This window comes from Lates calcarifer, linkage group LG1, assembly GCF_001640805.2.
Source record: "Lates calcarifer isolate ASB-BC8 linkage group LG1, TLL_Latcal_v3, whole genome shotgun sequence".
NCBI lineage: Eukaryota > Metazoa > Chordata > Actinopteri > Centropomidae > Lates > Lates calcarifer.
Genome location: NC_066833.1, coordinates 23199200 through 23222402, shown reverse-complemented (window position 1 = coordinate 23222402; position 23203 = coordinate 23199200). Strand labels below are relative to the sequence as shown.

The 23203-nt window shown below is 39.3% G+C and overlaps 1 protein-coding gene and 2 long non-coding RNA genes across 6 annotated transcripts in view; 2 read left to right on the top strand and 1 right to left on the bottom strand.

Moving 5' to 3' along the window:
• The first annotated feature begins 1464 nt into the window (after nt 1-1464).
• LOC108901214 (uncharacterized) lies at nt 1465-5992 on the top strand. Its single transcript, XR_001963858.1, has 3 exons — nt 1465-1565; nt 3771-4047; nt 4735-5992. It is a non-coding gene; the product is annotated as an uncharacterized LOC108901214 (long non-coding RNA).
• Nucleotides 5993-6729: 737 nt separating this feature from the next.
• On the top strand, nt 6730-16538 carry LOC108901267 (uncharacterized). 2 transcript variants are annotated; one of them, XR_001963874.2, is made up of 6 exons: nt 6730-6914; nt 8114-8276; nt 11031-11131; nt 14346-14451; nt 15594-15783; nt 16111-16538. It is a non-coding gene; the product is annotated as an uncharacterized LOC108901267 (long non-coding RNA). The 2 variants fall into 2 exon arrangements; XR_001963875.2 differs by having other exon boundaries at nt 8114-8297.
• plekhm3 (pleckstrin homology domain containing, family M, member 3) overlaps nt 11620-23203 on the bottom strand; it is a 37564-nt gene continuing 25980 nt past the window's right edge. For all 3 annotated transcript variants that reach the window (XM_018702685.2, XM_018702686.2, XM_018702687.2), the window contains exons 7-8: nt 17407-17564; nt 11620-15752 (exon numbers count right to left, since the gene is read on the bottom strand). In XM_018702685.2, coding sequence (XP_018558201.1) covers nt 15590-15752; nt 17407-17564 — 321 coding nt within the window. In that variant the 3' untranslated portion in view covers nt 11620-15589. The remainder of the gene's footprint in view (nt 15753-17406; nt 17565-23203) is intronic.

The following is a 23203-nucleotide window of genomic DNA, read 5'->3' as shown; positions in this document are numbered from 1 at the left end:
TGGTCAGACAGTTTACACAGCTCTACAGCGCCACCATCTGGGGAGGCAAAAAAACAAACAAACAAAATTTAAAAAAAAAAAAAAAAAAAAAAAACAGCCTGCCTTTCTGACCTGTGACATGTTCTGGTTCCATGAGAGAGAAGAAAATCATGTCAGATTATATGTGATATTTTTCATTCTAAGGCTTCAAAAGAAGAAGAACCAGTGCAAACTCATTCCTTCTGGTACCTCCCCTTAGTGTATATGTGGTCAGATAGAAAATGAAATAATGCTGTTGCTGGTATAAATGTAATAGGTGTTTTTATTCATTTATTTATTTTTGCTCATTCTCAGTTGTGTGGTGGAGAATATTGTAGCAGGGTTTAAGTAAGTGTCCCCACTATTTGATACAACAAAGGTCATGACAGGAAACGTACAAGTCCTTGCCATTGCATTTTTTTAAGTCATTATGTGTGCCAAACTTTTTTTTTTTATCTCTTCAAAACTTTCATGAGTATTTTTTATGTTAAATGATTGAGATGTGTATTTCCATTGTACCTACAGCTCCTACTACTGTGTGCATTAAATTGGTGTCATGGTCCCCTCTGGTGGTGACAATGCGAATGGCTTCACCAAAACAAACATTTTTCACATCAGACATTTTGGCTTGCCATGCCATCAAAAGCACAGCCATTACTAACAATTAGTAAGCTGTGACAGTATGAGAATGATGCAGTTTAGCCCCTTCTATTTTTTTATGATATTTGCATTTGTCATTATTAATAAAATTACTAAAATAATGTTAATTTCTATCCTAAGACTGTTAATAGATCTCAAATGTGGTCACTTTATCCAAATAATATCTGTTTTGACTTCTTGTCTGTTGAGGACCAATCCTTCATCTCAGCAGCATTCTTTTCTTTTTTGGTGGTTTCTAGCACAAGATCAGCAGCTTATTGACATATTTTCAATGTTTTTATTCCATTGGACTCTAGAGTATCTTGCTTATCGTAAACTACAGAGAATAGTGTCTTAGTGCAGCAGAAAGTCAACAGCTCTGGTCCAACAGGAACATTTTTTATATATAGTACCAGGTATTTTTTTTAATCTATATTAATTTTACTTGATGAAAGTTTGAGGACTGCAGTTGTAAACAAAGTGAGTACAATTGATTGACAAGTTGCAGGAGTTCTTGATGAATTTGATTCAATACCCTTGTTAATATAAGTCTATGTTGTCAGTTCTAATCTTTTCTATTTATATTCATATTTGTGGTAGTCAAGATTCTCATACACCAATCAGCCACAACATTAAAACTGGTGAAGTGAATAACATTGATCATTGATCTACAACAATGTTTAGGTGGGTGGTACCACCCAGATGAATATGATGACCCAAAGTTTTCAGGCAGAACATTGTGTTGTAAGGCAATGATCAATGTTATTCACTTCACCTGCCAGTCCCGCCCCTAAAGGGAGAGGGGAGGAGCTCTGCTCAGGTAATGCAGGTGCATTAATGCATGGAGGAGACACTGAAGCTAAACTTTCATTCAGATCAGTCAGGAGGAGAAAAATGAAAGAAAACAGGTGAGTGCTGTCCAATTCTTTGACTCTGTCTCTGTGTGGACTTTAAAAGGAAATGAGGATTTGTTGATTTATGAGAAGCGTTGACCTATATGGTATGCATTCTGTGTTTGTTACTTCCTGTTCTGCCAGTCTGGGATTATGGCTCTGTGTTTATCTGTATGTGTTGTTGAGGTCATGGTCAGTGTTAATGGGTTATGTTGTGGTTTATGTGACTGATGGAAGTCCACAAGATGAGTGATTGTGTGGAGGAAGGGGAGGACGGAGCAGAGTCTCAGTCATCTGGCTATGTGTCTATAATGAGCAACTCCTCCCGAGACTTCACTAATGAACCTGGACCCTCAGACACAAAGTAAGGCACTGTTGCTACTCTAAGAAGAACAGAATGGACGTGAGTAGGTTTGGGGTTCAGTAGCATTTTGTCCAGTTTACTTACTGAATCAGAATCTTATTAACTCCCTTTTCAGTTCTACATTATTTTAGTTCAGAGGTGACGCCAGGCCCCTTTTACTGGGGCATGTGCCACAGTATAAATGCCACTATTAATTCTCAACAAAACATATTTATCATTGCATTAATTCAGATAACTGGGGCATACTGATGGGAAAAGAATAGATGTATGTATTCTACTCGAACGTGTAGCAAGAATGTTGACTCCATTTGAAGCTATAGCCCACCTGTGTCGTTGTGCGAAATGTTATTAATCAGTATTGTTTAAATCAAATCAAATCATGAGGTGCCTAGAGATTCCCACCTCTGCTTGTGAGTAAGTCTATTTTGAGGCAAGGCTAAAGAAAAGCAACACACTTCTCACACATATGGGCAAGATAGAATTAACAAATCATACTGCCTGAAATTGGAAACATGAAGTGGGAGTGAGACCAGGCTCATTGATGAAGGCTGGCTAATGGAGAGATGCCAGTATTCTCACTATTTACGTTTATCTACAGGCTTTATTCTTTATTCAGGTTGATGAACTGCAGTTTGTCAGAGATCAGCTGTTCTTCTCTGGCCTCAGCTCTGAAGTCCAACCCCTCCCATCTGAGAGAACTGGACCTGATGGACTTTGACCAAGGAGACTGGTAAATAAAATGGGATACAAACCCCAGTATCCTGGGTCAAAGTCATGTGTTTGTGTTGCCTTTCAGAGTCTGTACTTATCTGAGTGGAATATAAATTATTTAGTTATTAAGTCTGACCCCTCCCATCTGAGAGAACTGGACCTGAGTCAAAACAACCTGCAGGATTCAGGAGTGAAGGAGCTGTGTGGTTTTCTGCAGAGTCCAGACTGTAGACTAGAGACTCTGAGGTCAGACACCATATTTTAGTTCTGTGTTGAGATTAATATGATGCAAAAGTTGTGTTGATCCTAAACTGCAGACATCAGGTTAATATTATACTGATCCACACTGAGTATCTTGGTGGTAAAGTCAGTTTTCTTCTTCAGTGGTTTAGTCCAGTGACTGGCAGGGCAATGTTGAGCTACAGATTTCAAATCTATTAGAACAAGAAAAATCACTTCACTGTTTAAATCACGTCGGACTTTTTTCCACATTGACATTAACAAATATATATTCAACATTTTCTTGTTCAACACGACTATAAAGTGATGTGACTAAGATATTCAGACCAAACTCACAATGTGTGTTAAATGTCTTCATCACTGCATAAGGTGAAAATGTTATTAAGAGCTGTTTTTACCTTTGTGTATTTGACTGTTTTTAACCTGCATCCTCTTGGGTTCAGGTGTTTGGAGTTTCCATTTTCTAAATTACTACATTCTAAACCTTCAGCTCTGAACAGATTATGAAACAGTGAATGGTTTCAATCTAGAACTTTGTCACATGTTTTATTCTTTATTTTTAGGTTGAAGTGCTGTAATTTGTCAGAGATTGGTCCTCCTTTCCAATTACTCAGTGATATCATTAGAAGTACTATTTATAAACACAGTACAAAAACTGATCCACAACAGTTCACACTCTTTCATTAATACTCCTGTACTTACTGACTTGAGCATACTAACATTAAGCCTATATAAGTTGTTTATTGGTATTATTTCATACACCATGTGAGCTGGAATTTCTCTGGACCTGACTTGGTTTGAACCATTAGACCAGTCAGACTGCACACCTTGACAAAGGTGGTGGTGAAGGACACAGCTGGTTTCTAACTATCCCTCAGACTGACAATATGCTCTGATTTTACCAGGACGCCAAGATGAAGATAGACCTCAAAAACATCCTGGACGATCTGAGAGATGAAGACTTTGAGAACTTCAAGTGGTTCCTGAAATGCGAAACAGTGAACAATATTCCACCCATTAAAGAGAGGCAGCTGTTGAAAGCAGAGAGGCGGACACCGTGGCATCTGATGGTGCAGAAATATGGATTAGTTGGAGCTGTGGCAGTGATGGAGAGAGTTTTAAGAAATATCAACAGGAACGATCTGGTGGAGCAGTTACCAGCCATCAACTCAGGAACAGAAGGTCAGTCACATTAGACAGCAGATCACTGAGCTTATTAACAGAGGACTGGTCTGAGATCTGCTTCCACACGCTGACTGTTGCTGCCTACATGTTTCAAATGAGGGTGCAGGTTTTTATTACTCTTGCTCAACTGTTTTACTCACAAAGTCCCAAAAAAAGTTGATGTTCAAATCTTTTCTTTAAAATCAAACCAAGTGTAACAGGACGAAAAACACAGCACTGGTTGTCAGCAGGTCAGAGTGTAGTTGTCTCTTTCAGCCACTAGATGGAGACAGAACTGGAAATCAGAACTGAACAGAGCAGAGCTCAAACCATCTATCAGTTTCTCCATTGACAGAAAATCAGTTGTCAACTATTTTGAGTCCAAAAACTCAAACCCAAAGCTTTTCTTTACTGAATCTCTTTGAGTTTTTTGATTGATGGTTGAACTAAACAAGACATTTCAAGATGTCACTGGACTGGAAAACTGTGATAGGTGTGTGTGTGTGTTTTCAACTATATTTAACATTTACAGACCAATCTGTTAACAGGTAAAATAATCAACAGATTGCTAATGAAAATCATCATCAGTCAGTCAGAGCTGCTGCTGCTCTGTGGGAGTAGTTTAAACTCAGCAGCAGCATTTTCACTTTGGTCCTGTTCTTGTCATTTCTGTCATTTACTGAAACAAGTATTTCTCTCGTTCAGGTCCTGACCCTGGTCCTGGTCAATCACAGAGCTAGAGTCTGTCCTACACACGCTGCTGGATAAGCGTGGGGTGATAACTGATGTTGAAGTGGATTTAGCTGGAACAACAAGCAGGGCGGACAAAGCTCGAGTGGTGATCAACTCGATGCAAAGAAAAGGATCACAGGCCAGTTCAAGTCTGATGGCTCCTCTCTGTGAGGAGGACTGATGCCCTTCAATGGAGCTGAAGTTAATGTGAAGTAGGAACAGTGTATCAGGCTGTTTCTGTCTGACACCATCACATCTGTAGTTCTCCTTTGTTTAAGAACATTTGTTAAAAACCTCAAAACTCTCTTAACATGAATCAGCATTGCCTGTACTGTGCTGGTTCACATTCATTCAGTTTAATGTATGTTTCCACAGCACTAATTACATCAGTGCAACAACAGTCATGTCAGAGAAGAGGTTTAATTTGGAGGTGTCCCTGTGTTCTCTGTGCTGGAAATGAAAATCTGTTATGTTTGTTACTGGAGCATTAGTTAAATTTTTTTTCCTTCGATCATCTGTGTTGTAGCTCTGTTTCTGCTCCTGTTTTCAGTTAAACACAAACACACAGAATATTAGATTACAATCCCTACAGGTTTTAATCCGGTCAGCAACAGATAATCTCAAAATACATATAATACACATTCAGTACAGCAGCTTCTGTCTGCATCCTCCATCTCTGTCCAAAACAAAATCATAGACTGGCATCATTCAGCTGCTCAGGAGAAAACCTAAACGCCTTCATTCATACTGATCTGAGGACAGTCTGAGTCAGCAGCTAAAGTCAGTTCTGCTGAGCACTGCATCCACTTCACAGCAAAGTCAGGAAACAAAGTATTTTTCACATTTAAACCTGATTTTATTCAAACATGTCTGCATCACTGTGTGAAAGGTTTAATAACAGCAGCAGAGTAAATCAGAGAAATATTCAGACCATCTGTTCCTGCCGAATCTGATCAACTCAGATGACTCAATACTGTTGACTTCAGTTCACTGATTATCACTGAACGAACCCCACCACAGTTAATTTTATCTTTGTATGAGTCATTACTTTTTATTTTATTTCAATTTAATTTTTGTTTTCCTGTCAGTCTAGTTCCAGTTAGTTAACAGAACGGGTTTCTTTGTTTCACTTCGGTTTTTATTGTTTTAAGTTTAGTGTTTATTAGTTTCTGAGTTTAAACAGCTCTGATTCAAGTGAGGTCTCCAGTATTTTTCTTTTTGATTTTTAGGAAAGCGATGCAAAGAAATAAATACTTCATTAATAAAAAATATTCATTAATAAAATTGTTTTTTTTTTGTTTTTTTTTATCAAATCATTGTTTTCACTACAAACCTCTAAATCAGGCTTCTTTCCTTACCTACAAAATATGTTTAGAAAAACTATTTAGAGGAGAACAGAGAGGTTTGAAACCTGCAGGTCCACCCTCCTGTACTGTTAAATATAAGAAATATCAGCAATGAAAGTGCAGTGTTGATGAGAAACAGTTGTTAGTGGTGTGTAGTGTATGGTTAAAAAAAAAAAAAAAGGAAAGGAAAAAAGTGTATATCCTGGTACTTAAAAGTTCCATGACGCATAGAGTTTATTATCTGTAAAAATTCTACACACATATCAAATTATTTGAAAGGGAAAAATAATTTATTACACACTTAATAAATGAAAAAAAATTTCCCCAAAAACACCATTGTATCAGAACAGTTTCTATTTCTTGAGTTTTTCTTTCTTACAGTATCCCAAAAGCTCCTCCTCCATCTTCTCTGTTCTCGCCATAACGTGTGCCTCCAACCTTCCATTGAAACACTCTTGAGAAGGGAAACAATGCTTTCAATAAATTAATTCGTGCACTGTGATACGAAAAAGTAAAATTTATTGTTGGAAAAGTTAAAACCGGAACCGAAATAATTGCGGACTACACCTGAACGCCCCTTCTTCCCTTCTGCGCATGACCGACAGGTAAACGTGACGTCAGGTGCCGCACATAGTAGCAGGTGAAGGTTTAGCCTGCAGGTAGCCTGCATCAGTGCGTTTCAGAGCACAAATGTACCATAAACATGCCGCCCTTTTAGCCGTCCCTCCATTTTCCTCCTCTGCAACAAATGGATGTAACTTTTTAGGATTATCAACTGATTCTTGAATCGTGTGTTTCTGTTTAAAGGTGGGTGTAATATAATATAATGTAGCTACCGTTAGGCCTCTGTGTTGACTCGATAGCTATTTAAATGAGCTCAAATCCGATTAACAGCTAGCATAAAAACGTACACGGTAAGCTAACGTTAGCTTGTTCAGCTAGCTAGGCGTCGGTTGCTAGCTAAACAAATGCTAGTGTTTGGCCTACACACCTTTCCACTGTAATGGCCTGACCGTTTAAAACTGTCATTTTACAGAGAATGGGATTTGGAACGACCATGTACTATGTTTTAAGAGTTAAAACCGTCAGTTTTTACATTAGCTTTAGCCGTCCGTGTATGTTTCATTGGCTAACATCTTGTCCTCGGTCTTTGGGCACGAGGCACAGGAGTGTACTGTTCACCTCAGGGCTGTTTGTCTCGTGGATGTGTGAAAGTAGACTGTAAATTATCTCTCCAAAATCCCAGAAATCATTATGTCAACGTGGAATCTGTCAATTCTTTTACTGTTTCACGGAAACAATACCTTAATTTGGGAAAAAAAGAAATCTTTTGAGGACCTAATAATTTTATATCCCTTGAGCACTTTAAAGTCTTTGTCTATGTTGTCATTAAGATAGAGCTGCTACTAAATAAACCCTGAGGTGAGATTTTTTTTTTTTTAACATTTACAAGGTCAGTGAATGAACCCTCAAGCGCTGAAGTTCTGTTGGAGGGTTTCTGAGTTTTTTCTGGTCCATCGTGAATAAAATGCTGCTGTTCCACATATAGACCGCTAGATGGCACTATTGGAAAGTGAACTATGTAGTGCTGTAAAATGAGTTTGTGTGTTGTGTGCACAGAATAAGAAAGGCCTTTTATTATCTATTGATAAATATTAAATTTAGTGTGTTGTACTGTAAGATAGCAGCATTCAGTGTCATGTTTACATGTGTTTTGGTGTAATTCTGTTTGCATCTTTGCTTGTGTTGTTTTATTTGTGACTTTATTTGTATTTGCTTGATTGTTTTAATTATTTCCCTTTGTTATTTTATTATGCTTTATTGTGTTTTCTTGTTGCTGCATTTTTGCTTGGTTGTGCATGATATTTTTATTTATATTTGCTTGTATCTTTTTGTTGACTCTCATGACCATGTTTGTTTTTGACTTTGATTTGTTTGCATTTGAGCTTGAGATGTGTTTCTCTTTGTACTCATATCTGTCTGTGTGTGTGTGTGTGTGTATACAGGTGTACTCTGTGGCCCTTGTGGACCCTCGACATGATTAGGGGTCCAGCAGGAGTCTCGGAGCAGGGAGCAGGAGCACAGAGGAGCTGATGGAGTCCTGAGCCTGGAGCTGGTTTCTATTGTACCCAGTAATTGGATTTGGTCTGGGAGGAGAGATGACTGCCGGTGAGAGGCTGCGATCATTAGGTGTGAATGAAACGTGTGGTGCCTGGGCTGAACACACACACACACACATACACATACACACATACACGTACACACCCACCAACAATGATCCAGATAAATCTGCAATTGCCGTATTTATATCAAACAACATTCTGCTCACATGTGTTTTTTATTCATCAACTTCCTACGGTCACCTGCCAATGGTAAAATGAAACACTTACAAATTAGCACAAAAACTAAACTACTCTGAGACAACACCTGTTTCCTCTGGTTTTATTCTCATCCATGTTGGCTCAGACGTTTAAGTACAAGCCTCTGTCCTGCTTCATACACACATTTGTCTTTCTATTGATAACAATGAGTGTTGAACTGTAATTGATTCAATCTCTCACACATCATTTACTGTTACTATTTGGATTTTAGTTTATTGTGACTTTCATTTTCCCCAACAAAGCTGGAGCGCGTCGAGTGTAATAATCTCTTTAAAGGCCAGTTAGTTATTTTTCTGTTCCTCTATACTTACGTAATAGTATGCTGTATATCTGAAGAGTTTGAATTGGGTTTTACCATCATTACAGATGTCTACTGAGTAAAGTGGAATAACAAAAACATGATTTTTTTTTTTTATCAGGTTGTAAAGACATTATTCTGTATAGATGTTGCAGTCAAATCAGTTAAGTCAATAAAGCGTTGGTAGTTTGTAACTATGGCTGCAACCAGGGATTCTTTTTTTCACAGAAATTCATCAGTCTTTTATGTTACTTATTAATCGTCTGCTTTGAGAACCGTGAAAAATAACCCCTAGGTGTCACTTTCAAATTGTCTTCTATCTGTTCAGCCGGAACCCAAAGCTGTTTAGTTGACAGTGTTTCATGTGCTATTTATCGAGCATTTCTGCTCGAAACGATTAATCAATTGTCAAAATTGGTGATGGATGATTTTCTGTTGATAGTCTAATCGAGTAATTGACTGAGTTCCTTTGTTTCAGTTGAACAACAATAAACATGACAGATTATCTTGACACAGGACACAGAAAGTATGATCTTGGTAATATTTGGGAATTTAGGTTTAATGCCATGACATAGAGTTTCATATTTAGACTAAACAGACAAACCTTAATGAATTAAAATAACGTAACATGTAGAGAGAGAGAGTTTGTAGAATAGATATCTGAACAGGTAAATGGACAAGTAAAACATGGAACTTTATGACTTTTCTTCAGAGTTTGGTTGGCAGCTACTTGTTGTGGTTCTTCTGGAGGAATCTGGGATCATGACTTGAATAATTTAAGTCCTCTGTGACTCCCTGTTTTGAATCTTTCAAAGCCTAGTTAGGAAGTTGTTTTATGCTTAATTACAACTGATAGAAAAGCACATTTTAAGGACTTGAATAGAAAAACAGTGGATCTACCCTTTAACTTTGACAAAAACACACAGACAATCTGCTCTGCTCAAACCTGCTGAAAGCGTCGACATGGCCAAACGAGCTTCTGAGCAACCAGGTCACTGGGAACACTGGGGCCCTGCCAGCTTTTGTGTAGCAGCTCGCTAAATTTTGTGTGTGTGCGTGTGTGTGTGTGTGTCCTCTCATGTTGGGAGAGCGGAGGCCCAGTCCTTCCCTCTACCTCCTCCCCCTCCTCTCTTTTTCTTTCCTCCGTCCTCTTTTCCTCCTTAAACTGTCTTTTGTTTTCATTTTCATTGGCATTTCTGCCCTGTCGTTGTTCAGGCCCTAAATGAGTCTTGACTGGTCCGCGGGCCACTGGAGAAGCACAAAGAACTTCATTCTACTCGCTACAGTTGATCCATTGTGGCCGTCCCACAATGCACTAATTGGCGATGACAATTAAGCGCGGTCGACACTCAGCTTCAATTTGCCCACTGCTCGACATACATCACAGGCAAACGCTTCAGCCTCTGAGCTCCGTTCTCTCTCAGACAATATGCATATTCACTTGGGAAGGTTAACATGCACCTTTATTCACATGGAACAGTTTCTTTCTCAGCTCAGTTTGAGGCTCATAACCTGACAACCAGCTGCAAACTGACATGTTTTCTTATGTCATCTCAGCAAACACTGAACTCGTTTTGAAGTTCATATTTGATCTTGGAACCAGTAGCTGACAAAACAGTCTCACTGCAAGGCCCGTTTAGTGGTTGTTCTGGAGGTTTCCATCATATCAAACAACCGTCTTTGGCACATGGGAGTTTATCCAGTTACCATGAAACTGTGGATCTTAAAATCCCAGTTTGAATTTTTGTTGTGGTTTGAGAAGGCATCCTCAAAGTGCACAGATGCAAACCTAACCACTTAACTTCCATGACAGTTAGGAAAACTTCATCCATCCAACGTTAGCATTAGCAGCTGTTTACTCACCAGTCTAGAAGACACATTGTGACTTCAGCATCAAACTTTATTCCTTTACTCACCAACAGCTGTCTCCATAGATGGAAAACCGCATCAACCATGTTTTGCTTCTATTTCTATCACCTCTCTTCTTCTACTGAAGTTAAGCATGCTAACTAGCTAGTCCCAGCCTGTCTTGTTACTTTCCGATTGTAACTTGTTCTGGCATCCAGTCTGCTCAGAGGATGTATTCTAATCTCTTGTATTGTAAACACAACAGTGGCTGAAGCTCTTGGCAGCAACTATCACCACCATGTTCAGCAGCACAGAAAACTTACAGACTGCACCTTTAAACATACTTGTGCATCAGTGATGGTATTATTCTAACAGATTGGTTTTCTTTTGTTACAGATGTGTAAATGAGGAGCTAAGACCAGGCCTGCTGCGTTCAGTGTTATCGGTTGAAATGAATGCCAATGAACATCTAGCTTGTTTTAACAGTCAGTGTAAAGGTAAGTGATTTACTTTCTTGGTAGAGATTTGTCCTCTTGTCTGTCTGCATGATGCCTACAGGCTTATTAAAAGTGACAGAACAGAGAAGCAAATATAGCAGATGGAGTTTGCCCAGTTGTCACTGAATCGTCAATGCTCACATTTAGGTTTTTCCCCAAGCATTGTAAGGACTTCCTGTCCATGTTAAGGCTTAAGTTGAGATTATAAGTAAATTTTTGATCTTATAACTACAGTTTCATGACCACTGCAAAAACTCCATCTGCTGACAGAGAGTGTGTTGTTGTCAGCTCAAGTTCATCACAATTCAGTTTTATGGTGAAAAAAATAAGAAGGTTCCAACGTTAATACAAACTTTTCAAGTCACTCCTGCTCTAAAATACATGCACGCAAACATCACTGCCAGTAACTCCACAACTATTTAACTAAAATAAACCTGCAAAACAAGACATAAAAAACCAAAATGATATAAAACACAGGATTCAAACAGTTTCACTTTAGTTTGTTTTTATTGGCATCAGTGGCTAGCAAATAAATTTGAACTAAACCAGACACGAGGAAAGGCTGATCAAATCCAAAAATCAACTCCCTGTAGTTGCATAAGAGTTTGGCTGTGATGAAAACAAACAATGATAAAACAAAAAATAATTAAAAAACAAAAAAAAACGTGAAAAAAGTGCAATAGAGAGAAGAGTTTCCAGTTACTCTGCTTAAATACTGTACAATATATTATTTTCCAGGCATGTCAAGTAAAAGACGCTGTGATGATCATAATGTGCCTGTGACATACAAAAAAACCCACTTCCAGTCCTGTACTCATCCTGCAAATACCAATGCTAAGATTTCAACGTTTTGTCAGAACTGTGTGTTGTTACTAGCTATAAAATTACCTGGAAAAAAAAACACAGCTGAAACACATCATACTCCTGTATTCCTGTGTTCAAATTTATGCTTCTCAATCCACACTGAAATGAAAGACATTAAAAAAAAAAAAAAAAAAAAAACCTTAACCACAGACCTGCATTTCCATGTTCCATGTTGTATGGATGAATAGACAGACTGTGTAAGACAAGTAATGCTGCTAAACATTTTAAAGTGATCAGTTCAACAAGTCAGGCAGACTACACTATAAGGTTTTGGTCATTTGTGCACACAGATTCACTCACTACTCTCTAATAGGCATCAGTAGCAACAGGAAGTTGGTACAGTATGTTCTTCAATTTGGTAAAATAATGAATACCATGTAATTACCAATTAAATAACATTTACATCCCTAAAACATACTTTTCATGGTAACAGTTTGTTTTACAACATTTTATTAATTCATATACTGACGTTAGTAATCTGAGATAAGAGTACTATCAGGTTCAGGTTGTTTTGTTGTGTAAAGCTTTGGGCTGGATCCAGGTTCAGGTTTGGTCATCTATTTTATTTCCAGACCAATGGTCTCTGTCAGCGTGCGTCATATAGAAAGTAGATCCACAAAGCCCAGTATAGCAGTAATTAATGACTTAAAGAAAAACAGAACTCTAATCTGTGTGCACAAATATAAAAAGAAAAAGAAAAGATAAAAATCCTGACAGCTGTTGGACTCCATAGTACACAAACAAGAAAAAAAAAAAACATATATCAAAAATACTTTACCGAACACTTCACTACCTTTTTCACTAGTTTTGTATGCAGCAGGCACAATCAGACAACAATAACGTAAACACTTCATTTTCAGTATCACCTGACAGGGCTGCAGGTTTCACCTTCAAAACAAAGTAAAAATAAAACTTAATTTGAGTCAGCTGACATCAGTGCACTTCTCCAGCCATGTTTTAAACTACTGGGTTACTTAGTTTCAGTCTACATTTTCCTACACACTTCATAAACATGAATAACTGTCAGTCTGAAAAAATACACATTCCCAAACACACCAGTAACTGGGTGTTGAGTACAATGGCTTATCCACACATAAATTCCCTTACAAGTTCATTTATGGCTCGAAAAGATGAAAAAAAAAAAAAAGAAGAGGAGAATAAGTCTGAGTGGATTTTACCACAAAAAATTAACAGTGAAATGAATATGAGACCAGTTTAACAGAAAACAGAAGCAGCTACATTTCCATCCAAAACATCCACCGTTAGCTTGGAACTGTGAATTAGCAGACACATATAAAATCAGAGTTTGCAGCAACATTGAAGACACAACATATTTCATTTCTTGAATCTGAAAAATAAATAACAATGAAAACAAAAAAATTAATAAGTAGGCTTCATGTTAAGTGTCACCTGTTTTTCACATTTTCATGTTCAAACTGCATAAATATAAATACTGCTGACAATCAAAACCATTAGGCTAAGAATAAATGTAGAAATGTAATCAAGTTTTAAAATTCATTTTCCTTTCAGGTTCAGTTTTTTGTGTCGCACAGAAATCCATTTGAAACATTTTTGACTGTAAACTTCCTTAAAACTGGATGGAAAAACAGCTGCTGCAACAAAACCTAAACGTAAAGAAAAGTGCCTCCAGACCTTTACACATGAAAGCAGTGGGTTATAAAGGCCGTCTAGGTTGCATAGAGATACTAAAAGCTAAAGCTGCTATCATGTTTGATAGATTCTGCATGAATAAAGCACAACAGGAAGTAGAATCACAGAGGAAGAGAGGAGGGAAAAGGCAACAATGAAAGATTTTACAGTATATTATTGCCCCGGTTATTGTACAGTGAAGACTTTTTAAATTAGTCTGTTTACATTTTACATTTACCTAAAGGAACACTGATAAAATGAGTGAGTTAACCAAAGTCTTTCATTCCACATCTACAGGTTAAATAACTTGAAGGAAAAGGAGAATGAGATGTGATAAAGGACAGAGAGAGAAAGGACAGAGGGATTTATCATTTAAAAGTATTTAATGATTATTTGGTCTAATGGTTCCAGTTAAATCCCAAACGTCTAATCACACACTTCCCTCAGGAATTCGACCTGTAAAACGTTTGTATTTTGCTTCTTCACATACAGCAGCCGTGGTCAGTGGATTTAGACTGTTAGGGGCTGGGGCTTTAACCAACAACTTTTTTTACTTTATTGATTTATTCCCATGATAAATTCACCTCTAATACGTCACAGCACAGTTAAAATGCCCATCAAACCAAAAAACTCTAATTGAATGTTGATGAGAATGTGAATTAATGCATGTTTCCATCCACTACTGTTCTGTGTATATTAGGAGCTGGTTTGTCGAGGCGGAGGTCAGGTGCCACTGAACTGCTGCAGGAGAAGAAGGCGCAGCAACATGATTAAATATGAGGACGCTCCTGTCAAACCTCAAAAAGGTGAGAAACATGAATTTGTTTGACACGTGTGTCAATACGAGGAAGGTTACACACACAGACCTCAGCCAAGAGTCAAAACATTGCTCTATATATGTATACTTTTTTTTTAAATTTCCTGCTTTTCCACTGTAGTTTTTTTAATGTGCTAATTGAAAATATGGATGGGAAGTAAATATGAGGCTTCAGTCAGCACTTAGACAAATCAGCAGGATGTCTTCCACAGTTAGGTCCCTTCTTTGGTTCCTTTGACAGTGTTTCCTTGCTGAGATGTGGCCGAGGGACAGTAACACAGATATTTTACACTAAAAACACCTTTGAATATAAAATATATGACTTGATTAAGACTGTTGAAACCTCATACCAACTACCAACAGGTTCTTCATTGGGCATTGTGAACAGAAACCCTAGTTTAAGTCAGACTTGGGGGGGGAAAAAAAGTGAACCCGCCCTTTAATATTTGATTCTATTGTCGTAACTGACGTGAATCCAAGTTGACAACAGCTGCTGTTCTCTGTAGAGAGCTGAACTACAAACATTTTACGGCCACATGTATCACTTCAACATGAGCAGGCCTGCAGCTGATGAGAACTTTAATTGCAGATTCATCCCTTTTTTTTTTTCCTTAAGTTTAGTCGGTAAACGAAGACAACGCATTCCCAGAGGCCAAGGCGACGCTTTCAATTTTCTGTCCATTGACAAACCGTTTCATCACTAAACTGGAGCGTGACTTTAAGGGCATGTGGAATAAACCACCAAAATATTCCAACGATCAGTTTGAAGTTGCCCAGTTCATCAGCTGTGATTTGACATGTTTAACTCCTTGGATAAGAAATAAGTGGAAGGTAGTGATGTGGTGATGGAATGAAGATGGCCAAGGGTGATTCTTGACATGTGTGAAGATGTTTAACTACAAAATACAAGTGGTTCAGTCTGTAAAGCCTGGTGCAGCAGTTCTTCAGTCGGTTGTCTCCCTGCTCAGGTGTGTGTGTGTTAGCAGGTAAACGCGCAGAAACACAAGCTCTTCTTTAGGCCAAAACGGTCACAGAACTTGTCCTGGAAACACACAAATCAGGAAGCAGGCACTTTGTCCAGTACCCAAACTGTTATTGTGTGTGTGTGTGTGTGTGGTGTGTGTGTCTCAGGTGTCTTGGTAAGGCAGGTGAAAACACCCGGGGCTGTCGTCATCAGGTGACCAGAAGGAGGACGGCCTCTTGTGGTGGAGCTCTCGGCGAACACAGCGAGGACACGGCTGAGCTTTCTGTCGACACTCGGTGTGGAAGACGGCGCCACAGCCGTCGCACCTGCAGACACACAACAACAGCACCCACACAGGTCAGTCACCAAGTTTCACACTTACACCAGTAACACAACGACGAATAAAAACTACACGCCAATGTAAGAAATTAACTAACTGCTGTTTTAGTCTTATTTAACAATCTGATCAGTAAAATGGTTTCTTCCACTGCCCAAAATATTATTCAGAGGTTGGTTCAGCTGCTTGATCTGCCATTTGTAAGAACATTTTGTCTGTGTCATTCATGTTTTCTGATTATTTATTGACTAAGTTCATCAGCAGTCTGCTGAGAATTAATTGTGACGCCTGAGTCAGTGATGTTGGTGACTGTAAAATAACAATACTTTTTTTTTTTTCCCCACCAGATCATGACAAACTTCTGACACCATCTCTGGTCTGTCTGATGTATTCAGTCAAGAAAAAAAAGGTACGTACACACTAATTAACTTCACATCAGCTACTGCCAAATCCATCTTTTGTTTTGGCTTCATCATCATGTTTTTTTTAAGCATGAGGATGCATTTGACAAAAATTAAGGGGTCTGAATGCACTGTATGTAGCTGAGAATCTCTGTATGCTTTTGGTGCCTAATAAAGAGCTCTGTAAGTTCAAATTCTCTTCTTTGTCTCTTCTCTCTGTTTACTCTGGTTAAATAAAATCAAAACTGTCTGTGGGGCAGAGGAATGTGGGACATACTGTGTGGGGTTTTTTAAAAAAATATATAATTTAGCACAACCAAATCTTTAACTACAAAAACAGGGTCTCAAATATTGGTCCTCACAAATACAGTACTGATCATGTCCAAATCATACTCAACCTGAGGGAATGAAAATAAATCCAACTTCTAGCTCAGGCAGTGACGTTATATGTAACTACATAACTTCTGATTTGGTATGAGTTTATATCCTCACACCCCTGTGAGTTTTACTGTGGTCCTGGAGGGTTATTACAGAGGAAAGTGAGCATTCAGTCCTCTCTCCAGAGAAATTCAAAAGTACATGATGTGTTTTTTTACACAGGTTCTTCATACAGCTCACTGCCACCTGAAGAATCTCTTCAGAAACTTCTAAGTACAAGACAATTTCTCAAGGTCGACCAAACATGAAGTCAATCTTAAAGGCAGTAAATAACAGTCTACTTGAATTAAAAATGTCTCAAATTGGACAGAAAAAGTCTCACACTTTGACTCATGAATGTACAGACCCGAAAAGGTTCAATTTGAGTATTTTAGCCTGAAAGGTTTAGTTTTTTTGCCTGAAAAGGCTCAGTTTAAGTCTGAAAGGTTCTGCTTTAGCTAGAGGAAGTTAGTAAAGTGTAAATAAATTTGCTTACTATTACTATAAGTCTAGGATCCGTACACATGCTAAGATGAAATGGAATCATAGTGGCAAGGACAACAGAAACTAGGCAGCTGCAGCTACTTTATATGAATATAATAATTACAGACCCCACACAGCCAGTGACAGCTATGTAGTATTACCAGGATTGTATCTATGGACATTAGCGAAGTCTGCTAACACAATGAAAAAAAACGCGCTGATTGGTCATGTGACATGACATACCTTCTTCAGAGCCTTGTAATCTAACATCTACCCTAAAGCAGTCATATCTAAAATTGGCAGTGAGACCAGATTTCTATAAACGGCTTTGAGTGTCTGTACCTTTTGGTGGCGTTCTCCTGGAAAGGGTAGATGACCTGTCCGTTGTGGCAGAGCTCGCAGATGAAGCCTTTCTCTCGACACAAACTGCAGCTGAAAACGTGGGAACTGGCAAACTTGATCACCTTGGACAGGAAGGGAGCCAGTTTTCCATCTATCACCTGGAGGGTGAGGAGGGAGGGAGGAGAGGGGATGAGGGTTTAAGAAAAAGAGAACAAGAGAATAAACGACAAGATCAAGAACCACAACAAAGAATTACAAATGTAATGTTCCCAACACAGGTATAAGACTTTGACTGGCAGACTGCACACCTGTGTGGAAACAGTGGTTTAATGTGTTCATTTACTCATGAACTCAAACTGTCAGGTTGAAAAGAATTGTACTTTCATGTGAACATCATCTCTGTGATAAAACCCAAACTAACAATGCTTAGATAACGTGCACATAAACTGCCAATCCCACACTAAAACAGTTTTTGTACCTCAGATTTGTGTTTGTCATGGAATATTTTAAACCATACCATACAACTGTCTGGTTTCATCAACTTTAGGAGCCAAAATCAGCCTTTAAGCTCGAAAGATATATCGTTTTCACATCAAAACACCAATCAAGGAATGCAGTTTGAAGCTTTTTTAAAATGAAAAGAGCCTTCCTCAGCAGCAGTTTATACTCCTTTTTAGCAGGATCTCCTTAACTCTGTAGCAATTTCAGATTATGAAATTATTATAGTTTAAGATAGGGTAACATAAAACCTTGTTGATCGCTCAGTGGAAATTCACAAGCTACCAGTTAAATAAGTCATATAAATCAGGTCTGACTTTAACAGCTGCAACATTAAAGTGATATAAACATTGCATCAATAATTATAGTCCAATAATACAATACAAACTAGTCTGGACCATTCTGCATGATGAGTTCTTTTACTTTTGACACTTAACATATTTTGATGCTAACACTCAAGTAAAACTTTGAATGCAGGACTTCTACTTGACAAAAGTATTCCTGTACTAATATATTGCCTCTTTTACCTACGTAAAAGTTCTGTACTCCTTCCACCACTTCATTTAAGACTGACTTTAATATTACAACAAGAAGGTGTTATCCTCTGGCTTGGAGGAAAGACAAGAAAACAGGAGGAAAGGAAACTGGAGGAGGACAGTAAATGAGGTGAATGCCTTTTAATAGCGACGCTTGGCAAGTTCCTTAAAGAACAGAGGGTGGTGGGGGGGCCTGGAGTTGTATTGTACTGAACAGACAGCGGATGACTCACAGAGGAACAGGAGTTAGTCAAAAGAAAAGCTGTGCAGAATCTTTCAGGAATAAAAACGAAATATGGACACAAAGCTTTGTCGTATCATGTTAATAATGCAGTCAGAGCCATGAGCATAATGAGAGTGTGCATATAAGAAAGAGAGAGAGAATGTAAGAGAGAAAGACAGAGTATCAAGTAAGAGAAAGAGTGGCACAGATACAATATACAAGAGAGGTCTTGAGAGAGCGAGAGCCTGTATTCAGATACAAGTGGTTCCACCTGGCAGAGCTCTGGACCTCCCAATTATAACCTCCTTCATGCTGTTTGTTAGACGACGAGGGGAGAAGAGGAGGACATGAGATGGAGAGAGGAAACACAGCACACTGAGGAGGTATACTGATCCTGTTTACAGTAAATTATACACCACGGCCAAAGACTGCTGCACTTTGCACTGAGATGAGTGGCCTCTACTGAAGGCTTTTACATGAACAACCCACACTGCGCCCTTATGTACAATATAGAATATCAAATTATCAGTCTCAAACATTAGACTGATACATAGACCAATATCTCACAAAAAACAGGACTTATTCTAGTAGCTGTTGCTTGACTCAACATTTACAGTAAAACAGATCAGAGCTACAACCACCAGTTATTCAGTTTATGTTGTTTGCCAGAGAAAGAGCAAACAAGCAACACACTTTGCTAGCGTCCAAATATCAGTCCAGACCTCAAAATCTCAACCAAGATGTGTTTTGTTAAGCAATTCAAATAGGTCAGATGGTTGTGTAGCATCACTGACAGCTGTAGATGCAATCATCCAATCAGTTTTATAGGTTGGATTAAAAAATGGAGATGTCATAATGCTTTCTCCATAGCTAGCTAACCAAAAAAAGCATGAAAAATATCTACATAAACAGAGACCAACAACCATTACAGCAGCTTCCACGTCGAGTGAGAATTACATTAATTAGACAGATGTTACTCGCTAATGTAAAAGGGACAATTGGTGGTTTTAGGGTTATTTAAATATTGCAGCTGTTTCCTCCCGTTTTCAGTCAGCTAAGCTAACCATGTCCTGACTCCAGGTCCTAGTGTAAAGGTACCGTGTGGAGACCTGTCGTAGTGCTGACGTGATGCATGTCAGTGATTTCACACTATTCCACTAATCAACGGGTTTTGCCTACAAAATGCAGGGAAAAAAGAGGGCGTAAAGCTAGTAAACATGGATTTTAACAATGTAAATTTCACAAAAGTAGTTAGCTTTGCAAATGTTTGATAAAGACCTTTGTTAGAGATCAAAGGTGCATACAATGAGCTTTCGTGAGTAACAAGAAAACTTTAAATCAACTTATTTCTTCAATCGTCGTGAAAAACATTGGAACGATTGTCTAAACCAAAACAAATCAAGCTTAAAAAATAAATAAATATGTTCAAAACCTAAGCAACATTGATGCAGACGATCATATCTCACTACACACACAGAATTTGTTCAGTGAGGCTGTTGGAACTGAAACAACTGAACACGCATAATTTGCTCCAAAAAAAAACCAAATATCTTAGTGCATATGGGATGTTTTAGAGTTTTTGCAGATAAAAAATGTCTCCAGGCAGACAGATGGGCAGATACTGAAAGTGAAAGACAGTGATAGATATATGTACCCCCCCTCCTCCGCCCAGCACAGCCCACACCAAACCTATGCAGACCTGCTCAGTCCGGTCCAGCCCAGTCCACATGACAAATGGCTCTCCTGATGGAGGCTGACAGCCTCAGTAATTAAGGCCCTCTATAATTGGACTGGGCAGAATCAAACGACTGGCAGCACAGCTCTGGTGGCTGCCTGGTACTCTGAAGGGACACTGGGAAAGACGGAAGGAGGCACAGAAAGATGGATGGAGAGTGACAGAAGTAAATGGACAGATGAAAAGCGGGAAAGGGCAATATAAAGAACACAATAAGTAAATCAAATCTGGTTTCTTCTAAGTGTACGAAGCCAGGATGTAATTTTTCATGATAAACACTGAATTGCTTTTCCCCCATACATTTCTTTCTCTAATTTCACAAAATCTTTTCCTCAATTTTCTTAAAAGCTGTTACTGCTCGCTATAAATATCCAGTGACCCTTTTATTAGCTGCACCAAAGTAGCCCTGGCCAGCAGGGTCACACTGGGACAATCATTCAGACCAGTACTTCCAACTTCAACCCTTTTTAATTTGTACGCTCGCCCACGTTCAACAAAGACGAGAATGAAGCCAAATATTGATGGCTGTTCTGAGTGTCTGGGTGGACCAGCAGCCAGACCGCTGGCAGATCTCTCAGTGCTCTGTTGGGTGTTCAGGGTCGGCGCGGTCATACTGACTTCTGTCTTAATAAATGCATGAAAAAAATATGTCAGTTTAATAAAGTAATGAGCCATTTTTAAGGTGTTGCTGAGATTTTTCTCAGATCAGTCAATAAAAACTATTTTTCTTCTTGTGGAGCGACATGGGGCAAAAGAGGTTAGACACCCTCACATCACAGTGATAACCTCCCCTGTACTGTCTCTTTAAAGTTTCATGTTAACTGCATGGAACAAATAAATGCATATTCAACTAAATGTTTTACATATATCACTGAGCAAACAGGATTTTAATCCAAACTTAACGTCAGGGCTGCCTCCTAAAAGTCGCCGACTTTATGTATCAGTCAGGAAAATCCTGATTCGATCCACAAAATGTGACCTGACGATGTGTAACGCTTTTTCTTAGCTGCCTCTCAGTTCACACACAGCAGTGCTGCAGGAGTAACAGTGTGCCAAGACTTTACAACCAGGCGAGGCAGCACAGAGCGATTCGTTTCCGTTGGTCGCTCTGATACCCTCAGCTGCGTCAGGTGAGTTCTACCTGCTGAGAACTGCAGGCCCGTCACAATACACACAGAAACTACTGGTATTATGGTGAGTTAACACGGACCGACAACGCTGTCAGCAGCCCGGCAGGAGAGACACTCTGTGGTGCGATAGGATTTCATAACTGAGCTGTGACCAAAAAAAACAAATCTTTGCACTGAAGCCAAATCTGATTCAACTGAGTTCTGAGTCGGGGTACAGCTCCATTTGACGTCCTGTCATTCAGTGCTTGAGCATGTCAGACAGCAGCATGAAACAATGACACTGATGTGAAATAACTACTGACAGGACCACGATCGCAATATGACTCTGAAGCAAGCTACAGGACAGGACAACCCCTCCTAATATATTCACATCATTTACCCTCTTTCCCTCCAAATACCCCCGCCCCCCCCAAAAACACACACACACACACACACACACTTCACCTCGTCTCCCTCCATCCATCCTCTTTAAACCCCCTCCCCATCCCCACCCCACACCCTCATTCAACCTCTTTCTCTGCTCCACGCCGAGTCTTTGTGCTCCAGAACCTCCTAATCCCCTAAAACTGCTGTTTAACAGCCGTTCGCCTGCCCTGCCCTCTCTCTCTCTCTCTCTCTCTCTTTCCCCCTCTCTCTCACACACACACACACACACAGACTGCCACAGCTCCATTGAGAAAGTAGGAAGCCAGCTGGGATTACATGGCTGCAATGACCAGGGTGAACTCTGTTTGTGTGACACCCTGTCCTCACACATAGAAGACTTGATGTACGCTGGTTGTCAGTGTCTGCATGTTGGGGTCCTGCGTGTGCCCTCTCTGTGGCCGTGACAGACAGATACGTATCCTAGGCAGCTACAACATTACACTAAAAGGCCCCTTATAGGTTCAGGGAATGTTTTAATATCTATATGGTTATTCTTCTTTATGTCTATTGCTATTTGTTGCCCAATATCCCTGTGAGGAATCCTATTTGACCTTGTGATACAGCTCAGCGTTCAGCTCAGAGCTCTACCTGAACTAAAGGCCATGTGGAGATCTCTCTTAGAACTTTTAACATTTACTTAAGAGGCCTCTGTGTGTCTGGATAAGTGCGAGTGGAGAGGCATGCCGGGCATAGAGGGAATGCCAGGGTGTCGCTGTGGGAAGCTTGCGGCGCGCACACACACACACACACACACACATCTACTTTCCTACTACTTTAGTCCTCACACAAAACCCTAGAGACAATCCTTCAAACCAGCAGAGGAAAAGGGCAGAGTGTCCTTAAACAAACACATATGGTTTCTCCAAAATGACCCTGTTCCTAATAGGGGATATGGGTGGAGGCTATTTGTCGGGAGGTGAATAGGCTAGTGTGGTCCAGGGGGTTCAGCCGGGGGGAGCTCAGCCTTCACTGACCTCTGAGCTTGAACAAAAAAAGCCATCTTGATTAAGAGCGTAATTTTATTCAGGAGGTGAATCAAAAGAAACAAGCTTGTTAATATGGAAAACCAATTAAGGGGCAGAGTGCTTGAGAATCTCCAGGAGAGGGGGAGAGATGGGGGGTTTAGAGGGGGCATGGGGGGGGGGGCTCTATACAGACTCTGCTAAAGACAACTACTGTTAAAATTAATACTGAATCACCAGTTTGGGGTTTATGAGGTAAATCACAGAGTTTAGGAGGGAAAGACAGC